The sequence below is a fragment of the Ptiloglossa arizonensis genome, chromosome 7 (assembly GCF_051014685.1).
Source record: "Ptiloglossa arizonensis isolate GNS036 chromosome 7, iyPtiAriz1_principal, whole genome shotgun sequence".
Taxonomy (NCBI): domain Eukaryota; kingdom Metazoa; phylum Arthropoda; class Insecta; order Hymenoptera; family Colletidae; genus Ptiloglossa; species Ptiloglossa arizonensis.
In genome coordinates, this window is record NC_135054.1 from 9,636,211 (window position 1) to 9,663,113 (window position 26,903).

The 26,903-nt window shown below is 28.0% G+C and overlaps 2 protein-coding genes across 7 annotated transcripts in view; one reads left to right on the forward strand and one right to left on the reverse strand.

The window, feature by feature from the left end:
• Positions 1 to 10,291, reverse strand: part of Vha100-1 (V-type ATPase subunit a family protein Vha100-1) — a 56,859-nt gene extending 46,568 nt beyond the window's left edge. For all 4 annotated transcript variants that reach the window (XM_076317045.1, XM_076317048.1, XM_076317047.1 and 1 more), the window contains exons 1-2: positions 9,989 to 10,291; positions 4,321 to 4,626 (exon numbers count right to left, since the gene is read on the reverse strand). In XM_076317045.1, the coding sequence (XP_076173160.1) occupies positions 4,321 to 4,626; positions 9,989 to 10,105 (423 nt within the window). In that variant the 5' untranslated portion in view covers positions 10,106 to 10,291. The remainder of the gene's footprint in view (positions 1 to 4,320; positions 4,627 to 9,988) is intronic.
• Positions 10,292 to 12,197: 1,906 nt separating this feature from the next.
• On the forward strand, positions 12,198 to 25,556 carry Atp6ap2 (ATPase H(+)-transporting accessory protein 2). 3 transcript variants are annotated; one of them, XM_076317051.1, is made up of 9 exons: positions 12,198 to 12,357; positions 12,483 to 12,610; positions 12,727 to 12,957; positions 13,188 to 13,502; positions 13,653 to 13,745; positions 16,855 to 16,944; positions 20,201 to 20,407; positions 25,191 to 25,296; positions 25,374 to 25,556. In XM_076317051.1, exons 1-9 carry the CDS (start codon positions 12,315 to 12,317, stop codon positions 25,451 to 25,453), a joined length of 1,293 nt encoding a protein of 430 aa, XP_076173166.1. In that variant the 5' UTR covers positions 12,198 to 12,314; the 3' UTR covers positions 25,454 to 25,556. The 3 variants fall into 3 exon arrangements, with proteins under 3 accessions (XP_076173166.1, XP_076173168.1, XP_076173167.1); XM_076317053.1 differs by lacking the exon at positions 20,201 to 20,407; XM_076317052.1 differs by lacking the exon at positions 16,855 to 16,944.
• The last annotated feature ends 1,347 nt before the right edge of the window (positions 25,557 to 26,903 follow it).

The following is a 26,903-nucleotide window of genomic DNA, read 5'->3' on the forward strand; positions in this document are numbered from 1 at the left end:
CATGCATCTTAATCACTTGTATAGCTTACAAAGCTATATTTGCATTCACAATTAATGAATCATATAATTATATGTATCAAGTTTGTCCTTATAAAATGTTTCATAAAAACATTGTTAGTAGTATAGTATATTATAAAAATAAATACATAAGAATATACATATGATTATTTTGTTCTTTCATAAAAAATGCACTGCATATTTGATTGTGCAAAATTATGAATTTAAGGAACAAAATAAATGCCAATTCATATTGCAAAATATTCAGACATAAATCAAAATACACAAATAATGATATTGTTTTATTTTTAAGTATTTATATAATTTTGTTTTATATCAAATAAATTGAACTTCGTATATAAGACAATTAAACATTTGACGAAATTCATGTGCACTATATTAGTGTCACATTTATATCATTATATTAGGTTGGTGCATATGAAATATCATTTCTCTAAAATTTGAATTTTACAGTCTGACAACATAAATTAGTGCTATCTACAGGTGGAATAGCTTACGCGGCTTTGTCTCTTTATACATCGTATGTATTTGTATAATTTATATATTCATAACGCGTTACTAGAAGCAAAGTATTATTTTATTATTAATTGTTATATACCATATCTTATAAAGAGAATTAAATTTCTTACAACACGTGTACAATACTTTTCGAAAAAGACTATACAAACTTAAGTTAATCATTTATGATTTTTTATTTCACATCATGAATAATCAAGATATTCAATTCCAGGGTTAAATCAATGACATCTTATGGCCGTATATACATATGTATGTCACCTTTCTATCAAAACATATACTTATTTTTAACTCTTTACATTACTCTCTTACTGAACAAGTACTTTATTTCTTTTTGTATACAATCCTGGTACAATAAAAATGTATTATTATTAACCAAGTACTTCTTCTGCGATTTAATGCAAACTCCGACGGTATGGAAGAACTGACATATTTTCAATGAAGCGGTCATAAAGATCCAAAGTAACAACAAGATTAAAATATTTAAAAACAAAAGTAATATCAAAGAAGAAGAGATGTCTTTCAGAGTTCTGAATTACTGCAGAAGTAAACTGATACGGGAAAAAGCGATGTCTATCAGTATCGTTTGACAGCGATAGCCATAAAAGATTGCAATTGAGGGGGGGGGGGGGGGGGGGCTTTACCACTTAGTATGCAGTTAATTGAAGATAAGTTCAGATTCGAGAAAAAGGAAAACATTTGTTGTAAGTGAGAACAATAATTGGATAAAGAGCGGGCCAAATCACATGCGAAGTATTTTAATCAATTATAATATTTTTGTTTGAAAAATAAACGATATTTCAGATTCGCCAACCTAATAATTCTATTACATAATGTAATGAAACCATTTTCCGTACAAAATTTACGTCTAAATATTAAATTTGTATTATTTTTAAATTCCTTAGCTATTATTCTAGCAAAGGAAATTGTATCTAATACAAAGTGTGTTAATTTATACAAAGTACAATGTAAAACATTATAAAAACCAAGACGAAAAATATAGTTCAATAAATATATCTGAATGTCAAAATTCTTAACTGTTTTGTTAAAACCTGACAAAAGTATAAATGTACATTTTCTGTTGCACTTTAAAACATATAATTATAGTTTTTTAATAAATTCGATTTCTACATATTATTTATTGCCAACAACTTTGTATAAATATATAAGTATTCTCAACCAGTATGTATACAAGACGAGTCAGTTAGGGGCGAAACTGACATATTTTAATTATTTATGCTAATACGAAAAAAGTTAGATACACGAAATTTTTGTATAAAGGAACATGTAATGTGATAAGAATCACTTCTTTTTTTAAACATGCAATTTATACCGATTTCAAGGACACATATGTTTTTTAAGTGTAAACAGGAAGTGCGTAATAAGGCTCGTTGAGACATATCACACCCTGCGTTATTGTATTAAAAACATTAAAAAAAGAAATATGCATCGTTCGAAATCAGAAACACAGAGTTTACAAACATGTTATCTGTTTCAAGCAAATATACAGATTAAGTGATTAATGTTATCATCTATATACAAAAATTATGTAAATAAAGACTCGAATAAGAGATATATTAGTTTTAGCCATTACTTAAAAGGGGGCTGAATAAACCGTATTATGTTTATTTGATGAATAACGACAAATAGATTTTCTCGATGCAATAAATAAAAACGAGTAATGATATTATTTTCACTCGAGGAAGGATTTATACAATGCTGTCTCTAGAGATTACGAGGCCCAGTGCAATTGAAGATTGCGAAACTCGCTATTTCTAATTTAATATACAGTGGTACCTCGATAATGTTCGCATGTTAGGGGATCGTATCGTAAACACTAACGAGGGAGGGTCTATTCCATGAATTGCCAATTATTATATACGATTGACTCGTTCGCATCATAAACGAAAAACATTTTATGACTAGGTCTGCAAGACTCTTGTCCAGACCCTTTCTTCTCCGAAACAGTTCGAGGAATTGGTAGGGACAACTTTGCAATGAAAAAAGTGTGAGTATTAACGAAGGACTAACTATAATTAAAAAGTTTTTAAGTTTTTACTGTTACAGTGTACAATGTACAATGTACTATAAAAACTTATATCTTTTAGGAAACTACATTTTACGGTAGATCTCAATTCTACCGATATAATTTTTAACTTGAATTTACCACAAAAATAATATAATTGTTAAAATACATTACGAAGAAAGAGATACGTCAACTAGTATAATTACGTGTATCTGTTCTTAATAAAATATGGAAGTAACTAACAATAAGTGCAAGGCCCAGGACAAGGGCCCTGTTTGCTCGGTACTAATTGTAAGAGCGGTGCTGAGTAAATCTTCACCTTGGAATAAAGATTTTATCGTTCTCTGTATCTTCGTTATAACAAAATGTGATACGAATAAAGATAGAAACCTTATTCAAAGATAACGATAAATCATTTTTGAAATGAAAAGAATATCTTTATTCATCGAATAAATCCATTTATCCGGTATTCGACGACTGATGAAAAAAGACTTAATGAAATATTCAAAGCATGTCTATCCCAGTAAAGAATTCGTTCAAAGAGTAAAAATACCCAAAAATGTGTTTAAATTTCTCCATTTTGTACAGTGTGTCTCATATAAATCGATACATCGAAAAGTATCTCGTAGACAACTAATTAAAAAAAGAAAAGATGGAACATGTTTTTCATTATTTTAAGAGATGATTCAAATGGCATTATTAATATTTTAATGCGTAGACACTTTCAATTTTTTCTACAACTATCAAATATTCCGTATTTAACTCACAATAAAATAATAACTACCTAACTATAGCGATACGATATCTTCTAGACTAATTCTGTTTTGGTGCTGTAGCTCTTTGATTAGATAAAAGTAATGTTTACAAACAAGGATTCCGCAAAATCAACAGGAATGCGAAATATGAATATTAAAAAATATGTAGGTTCGTAATAAAAAGAAAAGTAACATCGAAATGATTTTCAAAACATCCATGTATTAAAGAACTAATACCATTCGAATCCCCTTTTAAAATCATGAAAGACATTTTTCAACTTTCTGTTTTTAATTAGTTGTCAACAAGATATTTTATTATGTCTGAGAATGCAGGAACACCCTGTATTTCGACAAACAACTTTTGCGTTAAAATGTTTTGCTTTCGTACACATTCTATTTGACTTGAGAATTAAAGCACATTTCTCTCTCTTTCTTCCATTTATTCCGTTTTTTTTTTTTTCTTTTAGAAAAACAAAAAGATTTTTATCACATTATGCGTCCCTTCTAGACAAATATTCCTTTTTCTGAACTTTTTTCGTATCATTATGAACCACGTTGGAATTCTGGTATTGCTGTTATTTACCTCGTATATAATGTATAATACATACATGGTTTACAGTGTTCTCTAAACTTGTTTGACAAGCCAAAGCATGTAAATTTTTCAAGACAAAAGGAATCAAAAACTTTCATCGTTTTCACAATCTAAGACGTTTTCGAAGTTTTTGAATATATATTTGCACTAACTTAACAATGTGTCACAGTTAAGTTTAGTACACAATTTGTGTATTAAAACCGTACACTTTTTGATCAAATGATAAAGCGCTTTTGCTTTCTTTCAATATGAAAAATTTTCATGGTTCAACTTGTCTTATACATTTTGGACAACCTGTATATCATATAAAGACACTACATTACAAGAAAACTTTTTTACGAGGTATGTTATTACAAGTAAGGTCAGTTTTTATATTATATTATACAAATAAATTTTAACAACAGTGTTCTTACCTCATCGAAGAAGACTTGCGTCTTCCTAAGTATATGCTTCAATTCAGTCAACTCCAAGTAATTACGTTTAAGAGCTTCAGCATTTTGATTCACTTCTCGTAGTTCATTTTCTAATTTTTCAAATGTTGCTTCTAGATCTATCATTTCTCGAGGTTGAGGAGCTTCTGGATTCTCTCCAGTATCAAGCATAGGAATACCATCCTTTTTAATTTCTTTTTCCAAATACCTTAATTTACGTTCCATCTCATCGCAACGACGTACTTCACTAACAAATTTTCGTTGAAAAGCATTGACATCAGGATTAAGCTAGACGTAAAACATATGTAATACATATTATTAGGGTGGTTATTGAAATATTTTTAAAACACTTAAAAATATAAATTAAATTATGAATAAATAAATTAAAAGACTTATTGAAACAATCAGATGACCTTGCTATACATTGATGCATAATTCAATATAGCAGAACATACAGTGTTCAAACACTTTTTGTACAAATATTATACGTATATACATTTATTAAAATAAACAAAAGTACTGGTAAGCATAGATTTAGAAATCAAATGTTTGAGTTATAACAAAAATATATTTATTCGTTATTGGTGAATTTATATATTTCGATTTATTCCACAAATTTGAAATAACCTTCTGTACAGTAAATAGTACTAATGCGAAGAAGAAGAACCGATTTACGATTTGTAAACAAACTATATTTGCTTTATTTTATAACAAAATTCACGGTGAATACTGACTCTAAACAAGGTAATTCGTTGTTAGTGATACAATTGAAAAGAAAATAATTCTGAATGGATGAATAACTTGAAAGTTGTAAAATGAAGATTTATACGTGAACATATTGTTTACAGATATTCATGTTTACAAATGGAATTATAGTGCTGGGTAGATTTATGATACACCGCGTATTTCGCATGTTTATAGTATTCCATCTATTTTGATTAGGTAAAATCATTATAAGTTTTCGAATAATGAATAAAACTAATCTTGTTTGCAAAAATATAATATTAATAACTATATCGTTTAGAGAAATCGAATAAATGTGTTCTAAACCTCCTTAGGTTTATAAAGCACATCAATCAATATCAGATTTATGCAAGATTTGACAAATAATAAACATATAACAAATAATTAATGATTATCGTAATGATCATTACGACGCATAACATTAAAAATTCGATTCGGTATACTAGATCGTTCCTACAAATTTTCGACTCGATTCCAGTTCAACGAAATGGTCAATCTATTACAGACGCTCTATTGCGTTAAAAGAACTCATAAATATTGGCACTATCTTGTAGAAAAATAAATCGGAGACGACAATATTTGCGGAAGTATGGTGTAAGATGATTAAAGTTGATCTCCTGGAATTCTGTACCATTATTTATATTCATTTTTGTTCTTACCACTCTTGTTCATATAGAGAACCTTGAACGACGAAAAAGAATTTAATCTGGATAGTCCTGATAGTTATTATGTTCAACATTGGTATGATTTGAGAAAGAAACCGAAGTATTTTTGAAAGTGCAATTTAGATGGTGGCAATGTCATGGCTTGAACTACTTTTAGCGGTTGCAACAAGCTCGAACAGTCAAGTTTACGACTTATCGAATTAATAGTGCAAAATACCAACGGAGGAACTATAACAGCCTGCAATTTTCGTCCTCTCCAAGTTATTTTTCAACAAGACAATGCCAAGAATTGTGACTGCTCTAAGTACTCCATATCACTGTAATGGTTTTCCGAGTGTGCACATAATAAAATTTAAGTATTCTTATTTATCTGCGATTGTCAACACTTTTGGATACTAACGTACTAGTTGTATATACATCATATTAACATCTACATACTTGAAATTTTATGTGAAGTAAGTCAAATGAAATTTGATAATTTTAATTAGAAAATACAATTAACCGATTGAACTGATTAATTATCAATAGGGGAAAAATAATAGAATATGTTACGATTTAGAAACAGATGGATTTTAAATCGTTATTTGATGGGTCGTTGTGAGTTTAAGCCTCACAATTGCCCACAGAACGGCTCCCTAAACGAGTGACAACATGACAGCATAATCGTGCCCGCTACCGAGCATTTGTGACACCGTAACGGGGACGTGCAATCGCACGAAAAGGGACACTGAAAGTCTTTCCACTGACAATTCCTAATGCTCCTTTGTGAATGCGCGAGGATGATCGTGTGCCTTTTAATTATGTAAAATATAAAAGGCATAACTAATTGTATTACCCAGAGTTTAGTTGATAACTTTGCATCCAGGTAGCCAGAACAGGGAATCCCACTAACTTCACCCCAAGGGATCGGAAAAATCTTAGGAAGATTCCTCCCATAAAAAAAAAATATAATAATACCAATGAAGATGTTTTGCATTATTTATTAATATCTTCTGACCTTATGATTACCATTTAGCTGTGTTAACCAGGACATGTACATATAGTACACTCTAAAGGTGTGCCCCGTGAAGACAGGTGAGCGCTATATCTTCGCAAGGCAAATCAGGGTGGACCTCCTGTTACTGGGCGTGGAGCGAGCTATACTTGATAGCAAGAGAAGTTGAGTAGTCATGGCCTTCTTCAGAAGGAGGTCGTGGAGAAACAGTGACAGAGGGAGGGCAGAGATCGCAGAAAAATACGGCCCCCCTAGTCTTTCGATGACAGTTGTCCCAGAATTCGAGGGAGGGGGTTGGTCCCTCCCCTTGAAGACATAAAAGATAAGAGGTGCGTTGGTAGCGAACGAGAGGCAAGTCACCCTTGCATCTCTCTGCAGCCGAGCGCGATCATAGGAGCCACGGGTGATCGTGAGATTAGGGCTTATGAACGTCCTTTGTACAGCCTCCGAGAAGAGCGGCAACGAGACAACGTGGTTCTGCCCTACCTCGCCGCCATGAGATACCGGTGTAACTCTTCTACTAAAAAAAAAAGTGGAACGTCCGCGACTACCGCGCCGTTTTGAGCATACATTATTATACTCTTAGCATGGAACTTGATAGAATCTTATAATCATACAAATTATGGACTTCCAATTAATTCCTTCAATGATTTCTCAGTCCTGGACCAAAGAAAATTTGTCAACGATGCAAACAAAGTGGGCTCCATTGGATAAAAATGCTAACATTTTGCATGCATTGAAAATTATCAGAAATATTCTTCAAAATACAAACTAAACCCTTTACCCTACGATTTAAGTTACAATGACGCGTGTCATAAACAACAACAGGGTTGGACACAACTCTTACTGTCCTTGTGATTGCTAAATTTCTTTTTTAAGACATCATATAAGGGTTTCTTTCTAATATTTTTAAAAATATATTTGAAATAAATATATTTGAATATACAAATATAAGGAAGACTCACCCGTGGTTCTTATATTTGGCCTGATTTCTTTACCACGAGTTTCACACGATATTGTATACGAAAGGATTAATATCAATGAATCACCTTTTTGAGAAATTTCATTTTGTCATGAAAAATCCCAAATATGGGCCTTTTCTTCTGTGTTCAAAGTGATGTTCCCCTTTAACTAATAAATTAATTTTTTTCATTCATTCAAAATGATTTGTAACTACATATAAATTTATTTTACTTAAGGAAAATTCATTATCCTATATGATGTATACATGATATATATATTTTTTAAAGTAATTGAATAAAGCCATATGATTATTTACATATTGAATACGTTTTTAAATAAGAAGATTATAATAACAATAGTAATGAAATGTCAAAAATATTTAAAATGCTAAATCGCAAATATTAATATCAATATTATAGAAGGTAACAAATAGGCTGATTTGCTAGGTGAACCAGGATTTAGTTATTTTAAATAATTACGTTGTCCAGATAATTTACAATTTCTACTTTTCTAATGACTCTTATGATCCCCAATAACTGTGACTTAAAATACATAAAATTTAACCTCTTATATCTTCAAGTAAAATGTTCTTTTATCATTGCTCATAACATTTATCAGGATTATGGAGGGTGATGCAGTCTTATGCAATTTTAAATCAGTAATGATAAAATATATGTTAATGGAATTATTTGCAGGTTTATATAATTCTTGATTACATTATTATATTTCCAAGACTGCAAAAAAAATTAATGAATGCCTATCAATTTAATATAATTCAAGTATTATAATTATTGAATTTTCAAAGTTACTACAATTGCATAATATGCTCAGCTTATAATACAAAAATTGAATGCAATTTTGATATGTATTTTACTAGAGCAATAACAGTTAATTTTCAAAGCCTGTTTGTACGTAAAATATAAAAGGCACCAATTTTGTTACCCAGCCTATACCACAATAATATAATTTCTTTAAATTATTAAAACAAACAGAAAATTGTACTATATAACAAAATACAGCACAGATTTAATAAATCAAATATTCTACTACTGAAACAATTGATCAATTTATATTTTTCATAAATCTTTTAGATCTATCTAACATTACAAAATACATACACTTATTAAAAATGATCAAAAGTGAATAGCCACAGTTAATATATTTTTAGACAGTTAGCTAACAAATAGATAAAACCAGACTTAATGCCAGATTTAAACATGTTTTTAACAGAACAATAAAATTTACATTATTTTTTGTACAAAAAGAGCACTGTCATGTCCAACTACAAAACAAATTTTTCAACTTTGTGAAGACTGCAGTTAAAACATATGCAAAGAATGTTCAAAAACAATATGTAGTAAGTGTCTTTAATAAATAACACTTGCCCTTAATTTTATATTACTTATGAATTTTTGTTAGCTTATTTAGTTTTACAATGTATGCTATATTCATATTATTACTTATTATTTTACATAATGTTGTATGTTTTAGAACATTTTTACATTATGAGAGCAGTAAGAAAATCATTTTACTTGTGAACAACAATTTTCAGCAATAATAAGATATAAAATTTCATATACACAGCAATAGCATCCATAGAAATCCATCTATAAAATTAAAATAGAACATTCAAGACAGATTTAATTAAATATTCAAGTATTTCAAAAATATGAATCATATAGTTAACATAATTTGATCTTACAATATTACAATGGAATAAGACAATCTATATAAATTAAAAAATGTAATAACATTGAGTTATTAGTAATAAGATTGATATACATATTTTTCATTCTGAATGACAGATCTATGAATACTGCAACTAGTCTTATTTTACTATTATTTCAAATGGACTTGACAAAAGGAACAGAAATATGGTAATAACTCAATTTTCATGTATTAACTTATACCACTTTCATTCTTAGATGATAAAACATCATCTACATAATGCTCATTAATATTTAAAAATAATTAAATAGAATAATTTTTGATTTTGTCAATATTAGATTAGTACTTTCTATTCTTTTCTTATAATATCTTTAACATGGTATAATAATATTGAAAGAATTTCTAATAATTTATAATTTAGATTTTCCTATTCTTAAACATGATAATTTCTTTCTGAAAAAAGTAATCTTTATATTGTAAGAGAATATATACTTGATATTATTTATCAGTTTAAGTACTGGATATGTTTTACTAGAATCTATGTATGAAAATTGTACAAAAAAATATATATTAAAATAAAATACATGTGTAACGTGTATTACAACTTGAAACTTACATCTCGAAATTGTACAAGGCCAAGTTCTCCAAGTTCTGAGACACAGGCATATGCTGCTTCACTTTGCAAAAAGAGTTGACACAAGGTCATCTCCTCGCTTCGAAAAAGCGATCCCATATTTGATTTGATAACAATATCCTGATTCTTATTCAGAAATAATTGAAATTGGTATACAAAGATTAAGCTCTTACGAGCCAATGTAATGAAATAAGAAGTAAAGAAATGTGCTATCAATTCACTGTTCTAGCACGATTTTCTCTTGCTAAATGTTCAACGGTCACACCGTCTTTGTGGTTTCGTACATAAGACTAATAATCAATGGGCCAGTCACGAGGTAAGATGGCCATAAACTACGAGTTGATGGTACGTTGATATTCACATTTTTTGTTAACGCCCAGAAACAACACTAGCGACAGCCTACGTATTTTTAACGTACTATCTGGAAAATAGAGAAGAGGATAATAAAGATCAAATGTACTGTTCTATATACATTTGTTAGCTATGCAATTTTTTATCATGAAAAACGAATAAAATAATATGGTGAGTAAATTAACGTCGAGGGTGTAAATGTGTATAAAGAATAATATACATATTTCAATGACATCAATAATTATTATTTTTTTCAAATAAAAGACCTTGCAAGATAAATTAATAAAACAAGATAAATAAAAATTAGACAAGAAAAATTAATGAGAATCTAAGTAATTTTGCTGACAAGGAGTACTTGTATGTAGTAGATTTTATAATCTAATGGCTGATAAAATGTTGAAAAACGATGATAGATCTTCTATTAAAAAATTATTACAAATATTACGAATGGTACATTTCGACCAACTATCGAAAGAACATTAACAGATCTTTCGTTAAAAAATTCTTGTAAATATTAGTAGTGGTTCACTCCTAGTAGAGACCAACGAAACGTTAAGATTCTGTCGCAAGTTACGTGATTTGGTTTTTAGAGTCTTTCGTCTCCTTGAATTTAGTATATGTGCATAATAACTTGTATAAATATTTATTCAGCAAATAACGCCCTATCAATACCCACCTGGCGTAGTCATATGATTCTGTTTATCTGCTTTATACTTACTTTAAGTTAAACCTAAAGCAAGCAAATTTTGAAATTATCAATACTGTATTTACTTATTAAAAAATCTAAAATGTCAATGTGGAATATCTAGTACAACTTAAAAATATATCAACGCAATCTACTGGATAGAACATAGAAAAGGAATATTATAAATTTTAATACATAACACGTGCTTGTTTGACACTTGCAGAATATCAGTAGTTAGAAATTTTCAAAAATTAATCCAAACTATAGGCACTACACCTAATTTTTTTTACACAGAACAATTTCTCAGGTTAAAGAAGACGAATATATTATTTTTAGAAACAAATTATAAATGTAATGTATAACATTTTGAAATTATGTATGACATTTATGTAACTAAAAATGTACGAAGATAAATCGTTTTTGCATTTTGTATTAACTATACCTTATTAATAATATTGATTACAGCTTTTTAAAAACAATGATCCGTACATCGGACATTGATGTACCAATGTCATCGGTACAGTCCAATTAATTTCAAATTTATGATTAGAGATTTTATATTGTAGAATTAAAAGACTTAACGGTTTAAGAAGAAAGAAATTGAAAAAAGTATTCAATTCTCTGTCCTCTTTGAGCAATCATTTAAGCTTGAAGTTTCGAAAAACAAATTTTAGACTGAATCTAAGTTAAAGTAACTAACAGACTAATTTCTTGTTAACATTACGGAAAGAACTATTGAATACTTGTTCAATATATACAGGATTTCGTGCAAATAAATCCACATGACAATGAGAGAATCTCATTGGTCCATGCATCTCTAACCGAGAGTATATCGTAGGCCCTACTTTTAGTGGATCAAAACGCGAACAAATTTGACAAACGGTTAAATAACTTTATAAAACATTTATAAACAACAATTTTTTTAAACATTTAGAGTCTTGAGAAGAAACTGACAATAAAACTACTTATATATGTAAATAATAATTTCTATACTTTCTATTATATCAGAATCAGTTGATCACAGTATAATCAAATATTCACGACAAGTAAAATATGCAATTTTGGACTGCGAATTATGTTAGAGATATAAATTCATTAAATTTTAAAGATTTGTTCATTTTTTATTTTATAGATGTCACTACATCTTCCTTCTGGATGAGTGTTATAGCAGTGGAGCTTCCGTCACGTTTGTATGTCATATGATCAATTTGTGAATTGGTATTGAATTCCTGGGAGTGTCTCAACTTTACAGTTCTGCCTTTTAATATAATAATGTTAAAACTATTTTTCTGTTTCATAGCTGTGTTCGTTGCAGGTGAATGAATTTTATATATGTTTCAAAATAATATTAAAAAATGATTTGAAATAATTTGGTTTATGAAATTTATTGAGAATTAGTAACTACATAAAATATTATTTTCCGTTTTTTGATTATTCTAGTAAAAGCAAATGGAGATTTTGTAGTTCTACACAGTCCAAACAGTGTTTTATTCAATGGAAATGAAGAAGTAGAACAGAGCTTACTTAAAGAAGTGTTCGCTGCTGCTCTAGGTTTTACTGTCAGACAGGTTTGTTTTTAACATTTTATGTTTTGATAAAATAAATTATAAGCGACTAAATTTTGGATATTTTATGATGTAAGCACAGTATTTCAACTTTAAATTCTATATTATTATTATTATAGAGAGGAACATGGAGTGGCATCTCTATCGCTGATCCATTTAGTCTTCCAGAAGCTGTAGTTGCAGTAGCAGTGGAAGGTGTAGGATCTTTAGATCTACCAAAGGGCAAACGGTTTCCTTTAAATGTTAATGAAGTTGAAGAAACTACATGGCAGGCTCTTAGAGAACGACTAGAAGAAAGAGATAATGATAATACTTTAGTCAGAATATCTTTAGGTGATGGTCTCGATGCTGTAAGTATTGTAATAAAATGATAGTTTAGGTAAACTATTTCTTAATATATTAAAATTTAACGCTTATTGGATAATTATTATTAAATTTTATTAAGTTACATACAACTCCTTTACAATATTTATGTATTATATAGGCAAAATATATAATGAAGAAATATTATAATTATTTATATTTATGTCATCTATAATTATGATAGATTTAAAGTAATTTCTATATAATATGAATACAGCTAGGACAGTCTGCTCTCGGAGAATTAAAACCAACGCCTATTGATGAAACATCTTTAAAAGCTTTAAATTTAAGGAAAGAAGATGATAAAAAGTTCCTTGAAGAAGTACAGTTGCTCCATGCTATAGCTAGAAAAGCACCTTCTGCAATTAAACCAGACTCAAAATCTGATATTTATTGGCTGGTTATATCTGGTTTGCGTCCTATTTTTGATGCTTATGGATGTAATTCTACCACTTCTAGGGAAGCTTTGTTATTGTTAAACAATGCTCTGAATGTTATTCATGATGCATTTATTCAGGCTTATGATGGCCAGGTATGAATTTAATAGTATTAATATGTTAAATTATGAAGACTAAGTATAAATTCAATAGTATTAATATGTTAAAACTAAAGTTATATGATATTGATTTGTTTATGAACAGTGAAGTGTTTAATGTACAAAGTAAAAAATATTTCAATATAGGTATTAATTGTGGCTTTCACGAATGATGCAAGTAAGGTACATCATGTCCGCTCAGTTACTTTAGGCAGACAAAAACGAGATGCTACTGACATGGTTCGTATTTAAAACAGTATATTAACATTTTAGACAAATTTTTATTTATGACCGCAAACGAATTTCATGTATATGTTACAGTCAAAGCATGAACTTGGTCAAATGTTATATACATTTGTTAATTTTATCTATGAAAGTACACATATGTTAAATTAATAATAATGTTACTAGCAAATGTGTATATTCACTATTTACACTTAGTGAAAGTGTATATTAATATATTTAATTATTTATATCGTTTGAGTGGAATGTTACTATATTGCATTTCAACTGAAAGAAGCACTACATAAACAAAACTATGTGATTGCAAGAGAATATCATTGGTCTGATGCATCTCTAACCAACAGTAAAGACATGCAAAGATTAAACAAATGGTTAAAAAACCGATAATGCAACTTCTATTAGAAAATTGTTGTAAATGCCTTCAAAAAAGGCTATTATACATTAATAACAACTTGTATAAATCTGTATCTATTTAGAGCATACCCTTCTGTTCAACCCTATTACTGTCATTTGGTTATGTTTACTGTAGTTCTTTGAGGTTAATGCAATATAGACAAAACAAAGTCGAACAAAAATGCTAATGGTTGATGAAGCATGCTGTGTTGCTCTATCGTATAAAGGTAACCTTAAGATTACTTGATATATGACATTTGTATACAAGCAAAATTTGGAAGAATAACGTCACTTAAGGGGTTATTTCCAGTTTGAGGAATCTTGTTTATACAATTTTAAACAAAAAAAATTGTTATGTAATTACAGGTAAAGAATTTTAAAGTTTTTATTTAGTCGTGTTTTGAGATCGTACACTAAAATTTGTATGCAGTTATATTTATTATTATTTGAGTTATTACATATTTTCCACATTACATCAATTTGAATGTCTGCCGCGATCACGTCATTATATTCACCTAAAATGGAAAAATAAAAAATAATCTTAATCAATATAAATATAGTTATAGGCTGATTTCAAATTTAAAAAAAAGCATATTCTGATTAAATGGCGGTTATATTAAGTTAAACAATTTTTGTTATAATGAAATTTAGTATTTCTTCAGATAGTATAAAAAAACTATTGCAGATATTGCCTTAATTTCACTTTGGAGAATAAGGGATTATCTATTTTACATATCTTTAAAATTTGAAAGGAATTGACAAAATCATTACATATTGAGATATTACAACAGCCAATTTGAAAACACAATATTGAAAAAATTGTGTTTAAAGTTACTTAAATTCCTGTTTTAATATGTAAAGAAATATTTATAAACACTTACTTTCAGTCTACCATTTTTACAAGGTAAATAAAACCCTCTTCTTCCAGGAATACTTTATTGCAAACTGACTTTTCACTTTTTTCTTTTACTTTTAATGTTTTTACAGTTTTCAGTGTGGTATAAAACTCCTCATTGAATATATAAACTACTATAAAAGTAGCAATTTCTACTGTTTTCCATAATGTAATTGTTTAATCCAAATTAGTAAGTTTGGGCTTTTATTATTATTTTATGCATAGACAAAGCATCTTTTTAATAAATTCTATGGGGTTAAATTTTTGTATATTGGCAGAATAACTTCTAATACTTTTTTGTTCAATGACGATTTGTGCATGTAATTGCTAACAACTGACTGAAGCATATCATTATCTCTTCTTTGAAATGATTATAATTTCGTCATTTCACCAAATTCAGGAATAATATTTCAAAGACATATTCTCAAGATGTCATACTATAAAAAAATATAATCAAAATAAGAATTGATTTTTCAACTCTTCAAAGTAGGAATACCTCCTTAAGGGGATTACCACTTAGAATACTGAAGAAAGCCGGTTTTTTTTTTCATTATTGTATTAAAAGTATATATTTTAATGAATATATTATTATATTTCCAGTAAGGTGCATCAGTTAATATATACATTTACTAGTGATTTCATAGATTTCCTACTTACAGTGAGGATTTTTATTACAATCTCTCTATACATAGGAAAAAAGGAGAAAGAAAATATATACATTCACTAGTGAGTGTATGCATTCACTGTTCACACTTTAGCTGTAACATATATATTTACTGTTGACAGAACCTAACCCAGACTTGAAAGTATAAAGTATAGTATAATATAATTTTACAGGAAAATACTGTATAATGTTTCGAAAATTTGAACTTTTTTTTCATAAATTCTATAATCAAAAAATTATACAGAATTATGTTTAACCAGACAATATATAATTTTTGTATTCCTTTATTTAATATAAACCAAGCAACAATTTTATATGGAAATATAAATATTTTAGTTGCTATAAAACGTATTGTATGTTAACTTTTGAGGAAGCTGCTGATAAAAGTAACATATTAAAATACATACTTTTTTCATATAATAAATGAGTTTACAATATCTTACATCATTTTATATTATATACACATTGCTATGGATTATATAGAGTATATTAGAACATATACAATGTACCTTTAGGGATGATTCAATATTTAAAAGTAATGAAAAAACTTTATATAAACATTTGTCCTATTTGACTTTGTTTTATGTTACAACCATTTTTATATTTCAGTAATTCTCATTTTAAACTCAGTTACTGTAATTAATTCTATTCAGTCAAAACTATACTTCAAATACATATCTGCTATCGTTACACTTGTATAGTTTTTAATTATTATTTCAAATAGAAACTATTATAGAATTGAATTAGAAATGATAGACATATATTGTTTTTATTTGGAAAATAAATTGAAGTAATTTATGGAATACTTTGCAAGTGTTTATAAATAATTAATAAGGTCACAATAAGGTATAAAGTATTGACTGTAAACAACAGAGTAGTATTAGTTACTTTAGCTCAGTTTGTTACAAGAAATTCATAATTGAAATATCAAAAACTCTATAATTCTAAAATAACATCAAATAAGACAAATGTTTAAATATAAAGATATATTATATATTATTTATTTGCCAAGAATTGGTTCCATTGTATGTAACTGTTGAAATATAGAATAAAAACATTAATTACATATGCTTTTAATTTATGTGTACAATATTTGCATTTATATTGCACATATATTAAAAGCTAACTGTGATTAATAACTATATCTTTTATAGGATAAGATTAAAAAAGTAGAGTCCACATTGGATCTTAAACGGTTGCACAATGATACAAATTTTAATAATAATGATAATATTGCAATTAAGGTATGTAATACTATTGCATGGACAAATATTTTATTGACAGTGGGCAAATATTTTTGAATTAGAGATAGCTTCTTGCATGATTTCTAAACTTGATAAATTATGCAGTATAATATTTATGACTCAAATATATATATATATATATGTGTGTGTGTGTGTGTATATATATATATATTTGTTTTGTGTGTTAATTTATTATAAAATGTACAACAAACATTTCATTTTACTCTAGATCATATCAGAACATAAGTTTAGAATTATTATGGAGCAATATATTTTAACCCTTTGAATTCTAAGTATGCCTTCCAAACATAAGGAGAGCAATTCAAGTATGTCTCAAAATGTGTCCTAATTTTACTGATTTTGTATAGTTTAGAAATTAAGAAGTGAGAGGTAGTAATTGGACACTCTAAAAACTAGTAATTAATACGTGTAACATAGAATAAAAGTTGGAATCATTGGTTAATTATAGTGCAGAGAAGTCAGAGTGCAAAGGGTTAAGACTTAAGCTTTTGATATTTCCTTTCGCACTGCTTTAAAATTTTTTTGAAATAATACTACTACATAATTGAAAGTCTTTAATAAATTGATTACATTACAATATATAATTAAAACATCTTGGTAATACAATAATTTGTAAACATGAAGACGAGGAATTGAATACAATCAAAACATAAAATGATACAAAAATTTAATTTTGTTCAAAATGTAACATGATAACAGAAACATTACTTCCACAAAATTATTTAATAATTCAAAATTGCAGGCTTATGCAGTGCCCACCTAACCCCATTACAATTGATCTATGTGAACATTGTTAAAATTACTAATAATATCAAAAATTGTTTCAAATAAAAGTTGAGGGATTTTAAGGTGGACATTATTTATTATGCATGACTTCTTTGTAGGTAGTAATGTTTTGTATATTTGAAAATTCTCATTTTTTAAAATTGAAACATATATTTCTCTTATATAACATCATATCTTTAAAAAAGTCAAAATAAATAATTTGATTAGTTGAAGGCATTCTGCCAAATATTGTAATACATGTTGAATAATACAGTGTATTAACAAGTATGAACAAATGAAGATGAGTGAAGTACAATTAACATAGTGTAAAGAGTTCTAAGAAGTGGTAAAAATAATGGTGTGACAGCCTGATAAACACTACTATAATTTGAATTTGTTCTTATAATTTGTAAAGTAAACATAATCTCATTAGTCATTCTGTTAGATCATTTGAGATCATAATATGTACTATGTTTTTAAGTATAATTCCAGCAACATATATTTCACACAAAGTACTGTAATAAGTTACAAAATGATTTTAAATGACATTGCCTAATATAAGTCATTATTTATTGTTTTTTTTAGAGCTAAAATTCACTTAATCAAAATGAAAGTGATCTTCAAATATTGAAAATATTTTCATCTATACAAAAGTTATTGTGAAATATCTACCTTAAAATTTGTCAACTTTCAATTCTGTTTTGTATAATTAATAATCTAAATCTTTTTAATTAAAGCTTAAAAATGTTAAAAAACTGACTTATGTGCAATTACAATGTGTTTAATTTATGTAAAAGAGTAAACTGAAGTAAATATTTGATATAATTTATTGAAAAAAACATTAAATATTTTGTAGTAAATATTATTGAAGTATAAAGTTTTCATATTTTATTTGTATACTGTAAAAATAATATCAATTTATTTATTTGAAAATATTGGAATCAATTCTATGGCTTAATTATAAAAATAATAATAAAAATAGTATTAAAAGATACATTATTAAGATATATGGAGTATCACATTACTCCTGGTTTTATTACAGTTACTATGAATCTAATTAATAGGATATATATTATGAAAGATGTTTGTACCTTATAATAGATTAATTACATTACTAATTATAATTACATTTTATTACTAAACTATGTGTCATTGTATAAAGGAGTATGTAATCTATGAATCTATCTTCAAAATGATACATGGTATGGATAGTAATTAAATATTGTCTAAAATATTGGTGACAATAAAATGTTATTATGCAATGTTCAAGGGTTTTTGGGGAACATTTTCTTTGCAATTTAATTTTTGTATATAGAGGGACTTCAAAATCAATAAGATTTTTTTAAAAGGACTCATATCTTTTCAAGTAGTTATAAATAGATAATATAAGAATATTATCAATAAATCAAATTGATGGATCATAAAACTTGTTTGAATCACAATTATGCATATTAGAAATGATATAATTTCATTAAAAAGTCCAATGACCTTGAAACTATTTAAAACCTTTACGTTCAAAGAAACTAAATTTTTTTGAAAAATGAGCACTTTAAAACATTTCAGTTTTGCCTAATAATAGTTGTTGTTAATTTTTTTAAGATTCTCTTACCACACCATACAATCTAACTACAAGGAAATGTTGATGCAGTATAAAAAAAGATATAGATAAAATTACAATTACAATTATAAAATAGAACTTTGATAAACATTGTTTTTCTTTTATTGTTTAATCAATTAAGTGTTTTTTAAAATAGTTTCTCTTATTATAACGATATACATAAAAAAATGTATTATATTTTTTCAGTAGTCTTCATAACAAGGTACATATTAAGGTAACACAAATTTAAGCACAATATAAAAATCGAAAATAATACATAAACATGAAACAAAATTTGTATACATTTGTGTTTATATTTAACATTACATAACATTATTATATTTTTCATCGACAATTATATTTCTTACATAACACAAAATGGACGACTACTGTGACTGAATTAAGTTTTGATTATTTTGAGTTTTGCAACATAAAGGTTGATTTCTACTAGCCCTCAAAAGATGCGGCATTCATTTTTAAACGTGAACATTTATACTAGAGAAGACACTTTGCTGATGTTATACTCAATTGACTGCACGTAATTTTTGCCTACAATCTTTGAACGTCTTTGAGCGTGAGTAGCGTACAATAATTTATAATTTTTTGTTGGATATAGTAGCTTCATGAAATTTAGTGTTCCAAAGTTTTTCTTTTTTCTTCATCTTCATTCAGAAATAGACTTATCTATTTTAACATATAACATTCAAATTCGAACATTTTTTAAACAAGACAATTTTTTTTATAAATAATTGAATGCGTTAATCTATATGTTTCATAAACGTCAATGTAAAATTATTGTTACTTGAATATCGCGTCTCTAAGCGCTAGTGGAATTCAACCTTAATTCGTTTACATAAATACATGTACTTATAGCAAAATGAACATCAAGATGAAAACAAAAATGTAGAAGACGAAGAGGAATCAAACACAAATATTTATAGTACTAGCAAATCCGACATTGATATCAGCACTTCTACTGCAAGTAGTGATTTTCATGATGATAGTGGAGTCAGTGAAACAAATCAGGATTTGACTAATACGGAGCAAAACATAAATTCTAACACACAAAGTACAGGACAGGTATCACAAACACTTTAACATGCATTCTAGAATTTTCTTTTGCATATTACTTGAAAGTTTTAACATATGTTGCTCAATAAAAATCGGGGTACACTTATTATGGAAATGATTAATGTACCCCCATTTATTTTAGTAATGTACTACAACTGAAGAAATTTTACTTTTTATACTTTGTTAGTATAAAAATTTCGAAATATTTTTTCACTGATAGTCGTTTATTAAAAATGTATGAAATTTTAAATAAGTTTTTATTGAATTATTTGCAATATTAGTAAGCACTCATTATACAGGTTGTCCAATAAATGTATATGAACCCATGTATGAAAATGTTTTATTCATAAAAATAAAATAGGAATTAAATCCTTTAAATTAGTTGCTGATTTGGAAACGTAATTATCAATTATTGTTTACATATCTTTGTTTTTCAATACCTTTCATTTACTCAATGTCACACATTCAAATTTGCTTTGTAAATTAAAATTTAGTTTTAGTAAAAATTAAAGATAAATTCTTAGAACATATTTAAAATATATTTGTTATGATTTATTATATGTTAGTAATATTTAAGATAATTTGATGAATGTAAATTTTACCGTGGGATTTTTAAAATTTGGTTGTAACTAATGTAGATGTGTTTTGATATGATAACAAAATTTCATAACTCATTAATAAGGCATATTTAGACAGGTTTATAAATATAAACAGTTATCATATACTCTAACACCTTAAAATGATGTATAAGATGGCCTCATATTTTTTGGACACCCTGTATATGTACATGTACAGAAAGAGTTAACTAAGAATAGAATTGCAAATACCTTTGATATTTTTGGTGCTATTAAAATGGTTTGAAGATGGGAATGTTAGATTTGAAGAAGCACAATATGAAATTATATAGAATATTTTTCGTTGAAAAAAGCAGCTGCGCATGTATGTACATACACATCACGTGCTTTATCTTCCAAGCAGGACTGCCTGTAAAACTAGATGTTTTACTTTTAGGCTGTTTTTTATATTGCAATGTTTAGTCCGTAGTGCCATCCTGCTACAGAGAGAAAACGGGGACTATTCAAAAAATTACGAAATGCCCCCTTATTGATTTGTTATGTGGTCATCATCGAATTCCATTGTAAATTTGTTCTTATATCTATAAAGGAAGGACCAAAATGTGGTGAAAGTGCCATCCTGTAAAAATCAAAATAAATTAATAACTTTAAACAATTGAAGATATTTTAGTGAGACTTTCACTAAAATCTCCTGTCATAAACTCTCTTGTTCACTCGCAGATAGAAAGCCCATAAAATAGGGGACTGTTTCGTTATAGGTTGCTCTTAAAAAAAAAACATTTCCGTTTTCTGAATTTGTTTGTATCGCCAAAAATAACAGAGACACTTGCAGTTCCAGTTTTAAACGTGTCGGTCTGTATATTAGATGTATTAAGTTTGCTTATAATGCAATGCTTTTTAGTAACACTTTTGAAAAATGGCTTTCTTGTTGCAATAGAAATTTACAGTGCATGAGATGTGTGATACTGTATATTATTCAATGAAGTGCATGATATATTTATCTAAGAAAAAAATTGATTATAAAAATTTGTTAAAAACTAGAAAATACAATTATTATAAGTATAATTATAAATTACAGTAATGTTATGTAACTTGAAGGCAGGACGTACGAATTGTAAGAAATTTTTATCATTATATCATGCTACATTTCATGTTAATTTTTTGAGATGAGCGTCGAGTATAATTGACGGTCATCAAGTATTTATTTGTGGCTGTGCGTCAACTATAGTTAACGGCCCTTAAATACTCATCCACCTGTAGCTGAGCGCTGATTATAGTTGATAGCCGTATCGACACTTACATTTTAACCAGTGTGTATGCTTATTCGTTGGATTTTGTTTTATTTAAATTGCAAACTTCCTTTGTCAATAAATACGAATTTTTATATAAATTAATAATTCTAGAAACAACATACTGTAGTACTCGCTTTCAAGGTCGAATTTTTTCCTTTTAGTTAAGGAGCGGAATTGTCTACACCATTATTTATGTTTTGACAGAGTAAAAGTTCTGTCAACTCGAATGGCTGATAGTTGTGTTGATAGAAGTCGACTGATTGTTAAAATTAATCTTTGTTACGTGCCATATCGAATTTTTTATTAGATTTTCATAGCCATGTTATCAGTAGATCATTGAAGTTTTTCATATGAAAATGAGTTCAAATATAATCCTATTTAATAGTGTGTACAATGAAATATTTCTGTATTTCACAAATATGTACATCTCCTAATAAGATTGTGTTTAGACCCATTTTCATCAGGGAAACTATCAATCTATTGACAATGCTTTCATAGAGATATTTCATAGAGATACCAGGTGGGGTATCTAAAACAGGCCACTTGAAAAATTTGCTTACTTTTAACAATAGAAAAGAAAATGTCAGACAAATGTTGCTTGATTTCGAGGAGTACATAGTATAATGTCAATAATTTTTGTATAGATAGAGATACAAAGGAGAAATCTGGTTTGATCGATGTCAATAATAATGTCTGAGTTAACATTTTCATATAAACATTTTATTTTTGAATAAAATAGTACCTGATTTACGGACCATAGGCAGAGACCATACTATATCTGAACAGTAATCACAGGAGGTAGTTGTTTCAGGAATTTTCATTCGCTTTGGGATAAAAATGGGATAAAAAATTAGAGCGAGAAGTATTGAGTACGAATAAGATGATTATACTTGACTCAGATACGTTTATTTATTTTAAACAGGCAACATTGAGGCGACATACGCCACGAAGCCAGTTCTTAGAACTGGTAGGGATAAAAACGGACCGTAAAGTCAACATTCCTGTAATTCGGCAGATTTGATCGTACCTTCAATGTGTCTCTACGACTACTGCTGATGTATTATACAGCTGCGAAAAGAAGGCACAGCGTGTTTACATCTTCGTTCCTCCTGTAATCAGTTGCCGCTCCTGCGATCGCAAGCAAGAATCACTGTTGGCCGAAGACGGTGATAAAGACGAACAGCAGTGATCCCAAGTTCAAGTGAGAACGAATTCGTAGTAAAGTGCATTGGCGTAGACTCCCAATAAAGCGTCAAGTATTCATAAACAGAATAATTTGCTTACGGTTTAAATATTACCGGTGATTCAATAAGTTGTTCGTAATGAAAGAACGAATATAATTTAATATGCGTAATAATTATTAATATTTTGAAAAATATTTATAGTGAAAAGAATTGATTTATATTTATCAAAAATAATATAACTCCGTTTGTACTCATTTTCATCTAGATAAGTTCTATATAATTACAATTTACACAGAAGTAAGTCATGTTGGTATTAAAACAAGTATAATTTTTATGTTTTCTTAAATTACAAATATTCCGAGGAACTGTTTCGTTGGAACGCAACTTTGAGTCGTTTCTCGTCACCAGTGCAAATCAAATAGCCGTATTTTCTACGTCATATATTCCATTTATTGGAATTCGTTTTATAATAAATTTTACACTGAATGAAGGAAGCGATAGTGAAATTACAGAGTCAGCTGCATTAGATTTCTATGATTCAATCCAACCGATTCGGATGGCAGTAGCTCCTCGGAGGATTTGTAACGTAAGAAAATGTTATGCTTGTTTTAATTTTAGTACAACTTGTTTTTGTGTAAATTGCAATTATATTAAATTTACCTGGATAGAAATGAGTATAAGCGGAGTTACATTATTTTTAAATTAGTTCTTTTCGCTGTAAATAATTTCCAAAGTATTGATGATTATTATAAATATAAAATTAAACTCATTTTTTCATTACGAGAAACTTATCGAATAAGTGATAGTATTTAAATAGGAACGTAATCATTCCGCTTTTTAATAGTTAACATTTGATTAGAAGGCTACGCCAATGATGCAGTGTTCTCTCTCACTCGGTCTTGCCACTAGGTGAAAAAAGTAGCCAATTTAATGACTTCGAATTTTGAATATTTAAAGCTATCTTTTATTATATAAAAACGGTTCAGCATTAACCGTTAATGTTCTAGGATCTGTTTATACATATCGACTCTTACACTTTACGTTTGATTTCGTCCAAAAAGCATTTACTTGTCCCATTTGTAACTTTTACCTGTTATTCGCATGTCATATTGATTTTCATCCCTTAATGAGGTATAAAATTGTTACAGTTTTCATTACATTTTAATGAAAAGTTATTAATAAATTGATGGGGGTGTCAGTTCGAAATACAATTTCTGCAGACTTTAAATTCAAGACAGCTGGCGAATCTAACTCTTCGCCTTTAAAGCGGGAACTACTCTATTCAGCGAAATCATAAAAAGTATACTTTTATCTTTATAGTGCGTCCACTTGGCTACAGAGTAGTGTTTAGCAAAAGACTTAACCTGTAGACTGGCTATTTTCACGATAATAAACGCTTATGTACACGTAGTTCAGAAAAAAATAAAGACGATTTAACCTGTTTCGCCTCACAGCAAATGTATACATGACATAATTTATACGAATATAAATATTATGGTACAATTAAAATAATGGATATTTAGGAAAATAAAGCATTGAACAAAAGAAGAGATATAAATGTGTACAAGAGCCGAGTTGACTCGTCTATTCCAGTTAACAAGGTTAAATGCAGAATGCTTCTGAATTTTAGGCGTTAAGAAATTTAGAGTAAATCTAATAATTGTATTGAGTAATACTAGTTATTAAAGCAGCAATGTTAATCAGGACACAATAGTTTAAATATCAAATTGTTTTGTTTCAGGAAATCCAAAATCTTGCGAAAAATTACTCGACGAATTACCCTATCATCTTTAATATTCTATTATGGTTTGGAGTTATTTTTGTTTTTTCGCTCCTTGCTATTTGCAGTACGTAATAATTTTTACGTTAAATCAAATGGTGTATTATTACATTTTTTCCTAATTTTAATTTGTTACAAATGCAGTTGCCATTACCGAAATGGATCCAGGACGTGATTCCGTAATATACAGAATGACCGCCAATCGTATGAAGAAGGATAATTAAATGTAAATACATGATAATAATGTTCAAATTAAAAAATTTGTGTTATATAAGATGTACTTAAACCGTCAGCTTTACTTCATAAACATGCACAATTCCATTTTAATTCCACTTTTTAAGATTCCAAAAATATCAAACATCTCTTTGTCAGTAATATAATAGTTGTAATATATTTATATATATATTTTAGTTATATCTGATATGATACAGTTATCCATGTAGTATTTTTTATTGTATATTTTATAGAATTATTGAGTAACTACATCATATCTGTGTACGAATGTATAATACAATGAATTAAGCCTATTTTAATTGAATATAACTAATAATAAAACACATGTTTAAGTGTACAGTTATGTAATAAAGTAATAAAGAGTAACGGATTTAATTTATTTGTTAGTTGTTTCATAATTATAAATTTGTTGGAAGACTGAAAAAACTATTTAAATGACATTATTTGGTTTTACAACAATACTAAGTTATTTATATGCATTGCTTGTTTCCAACTTTCACAAATGTTTGTTTTGTGCTTATTGTTAGTAATAATACTTTTACTTTTGGTTTACTTTGTTGACTCATTTGCAATGCAGTGAGGAAAACTAGGTCATTTTATCGTTGCGTTCTTTTACTAGTTTTGATAATTTTTTCTCGTTCGCTCAGATGGTCCTAATCAAAATTGTACTTTATGTAAGTAATTTTTTTGTAAGCGATATACTGGTAAAAAAATCATCTGTAGTTCATAACTACAAATTGCTCTAAAATTGATGAAATACCATTCGGCTGCGAAAAGAAGGCACAACGTGTTTACATCTTCGCTCCTCCCATAGTCGGTTGCCGCTTCTACGATCATGAGCAAGAATCATTGTTGGTCGAAAACGGTTACAAGAATTTGTTCATATTGAAAAAATGAATACAATTTAATATGCGTAATAATCACTAATATTTTGAAAATTATTTATAGCCTAAAGAACTAATTTGTATTTATTAAAAATAATATAAATTCGCTTATATTCATTCCTATCTAGATAAATTCTATATAATTGCAATTTACACAAAAACAAGTCATACTAAAATTAAAACAAGCATAACCTTCACATTTTATTACACTACAAATCATAAAAGTTATACTAGTTTCAATACTAACGTGACTTGGTTTTGTGTAAATTGTAATTATGTAGAGTTTATCTTGATAGAAATAAGTATAAGCAGATTTATATTATTTTGAATAAATATAAATCAGTTCTTTAGGTTATAAATAATTTTCAAAATATTAATGATAAATATTACATTCTATTCATTTTTTCATTAGGAACAACTTATTGAATCAGCGGTAGTACTTAAACTATAAGCAAATTATTCTGTTTACGAATACTTGACGCTTTATTGGGAGCCTACGCCAATGCACCTTACTACGAATTCGTTCTCACTTGAACTTGAGATCACTGTTGTTCGT

Coding starts and splice junctions, on each gene's coding strand:
- Atp6ap2 (XM_076317051.1), top strand. CDS start 12,315: ATGTTAAAACTATTTTTCTGTTTCATAGCTGTGTTCGTTGCAG. Junction 12,358..12,482: donor CATAGCTGTGTTCGTTGCAG/GTGAATGAATTT, acceptor TGATTATTCTAG/TAAAAGCAAATGGAGATTTT. Junction 13,503..13,652: donor TTCAGGCTTATGATGGCCAG/GTATGAATTTAA, acceptor ATTTCAATATAG/GTATTAATTGTGGCTTTCAC.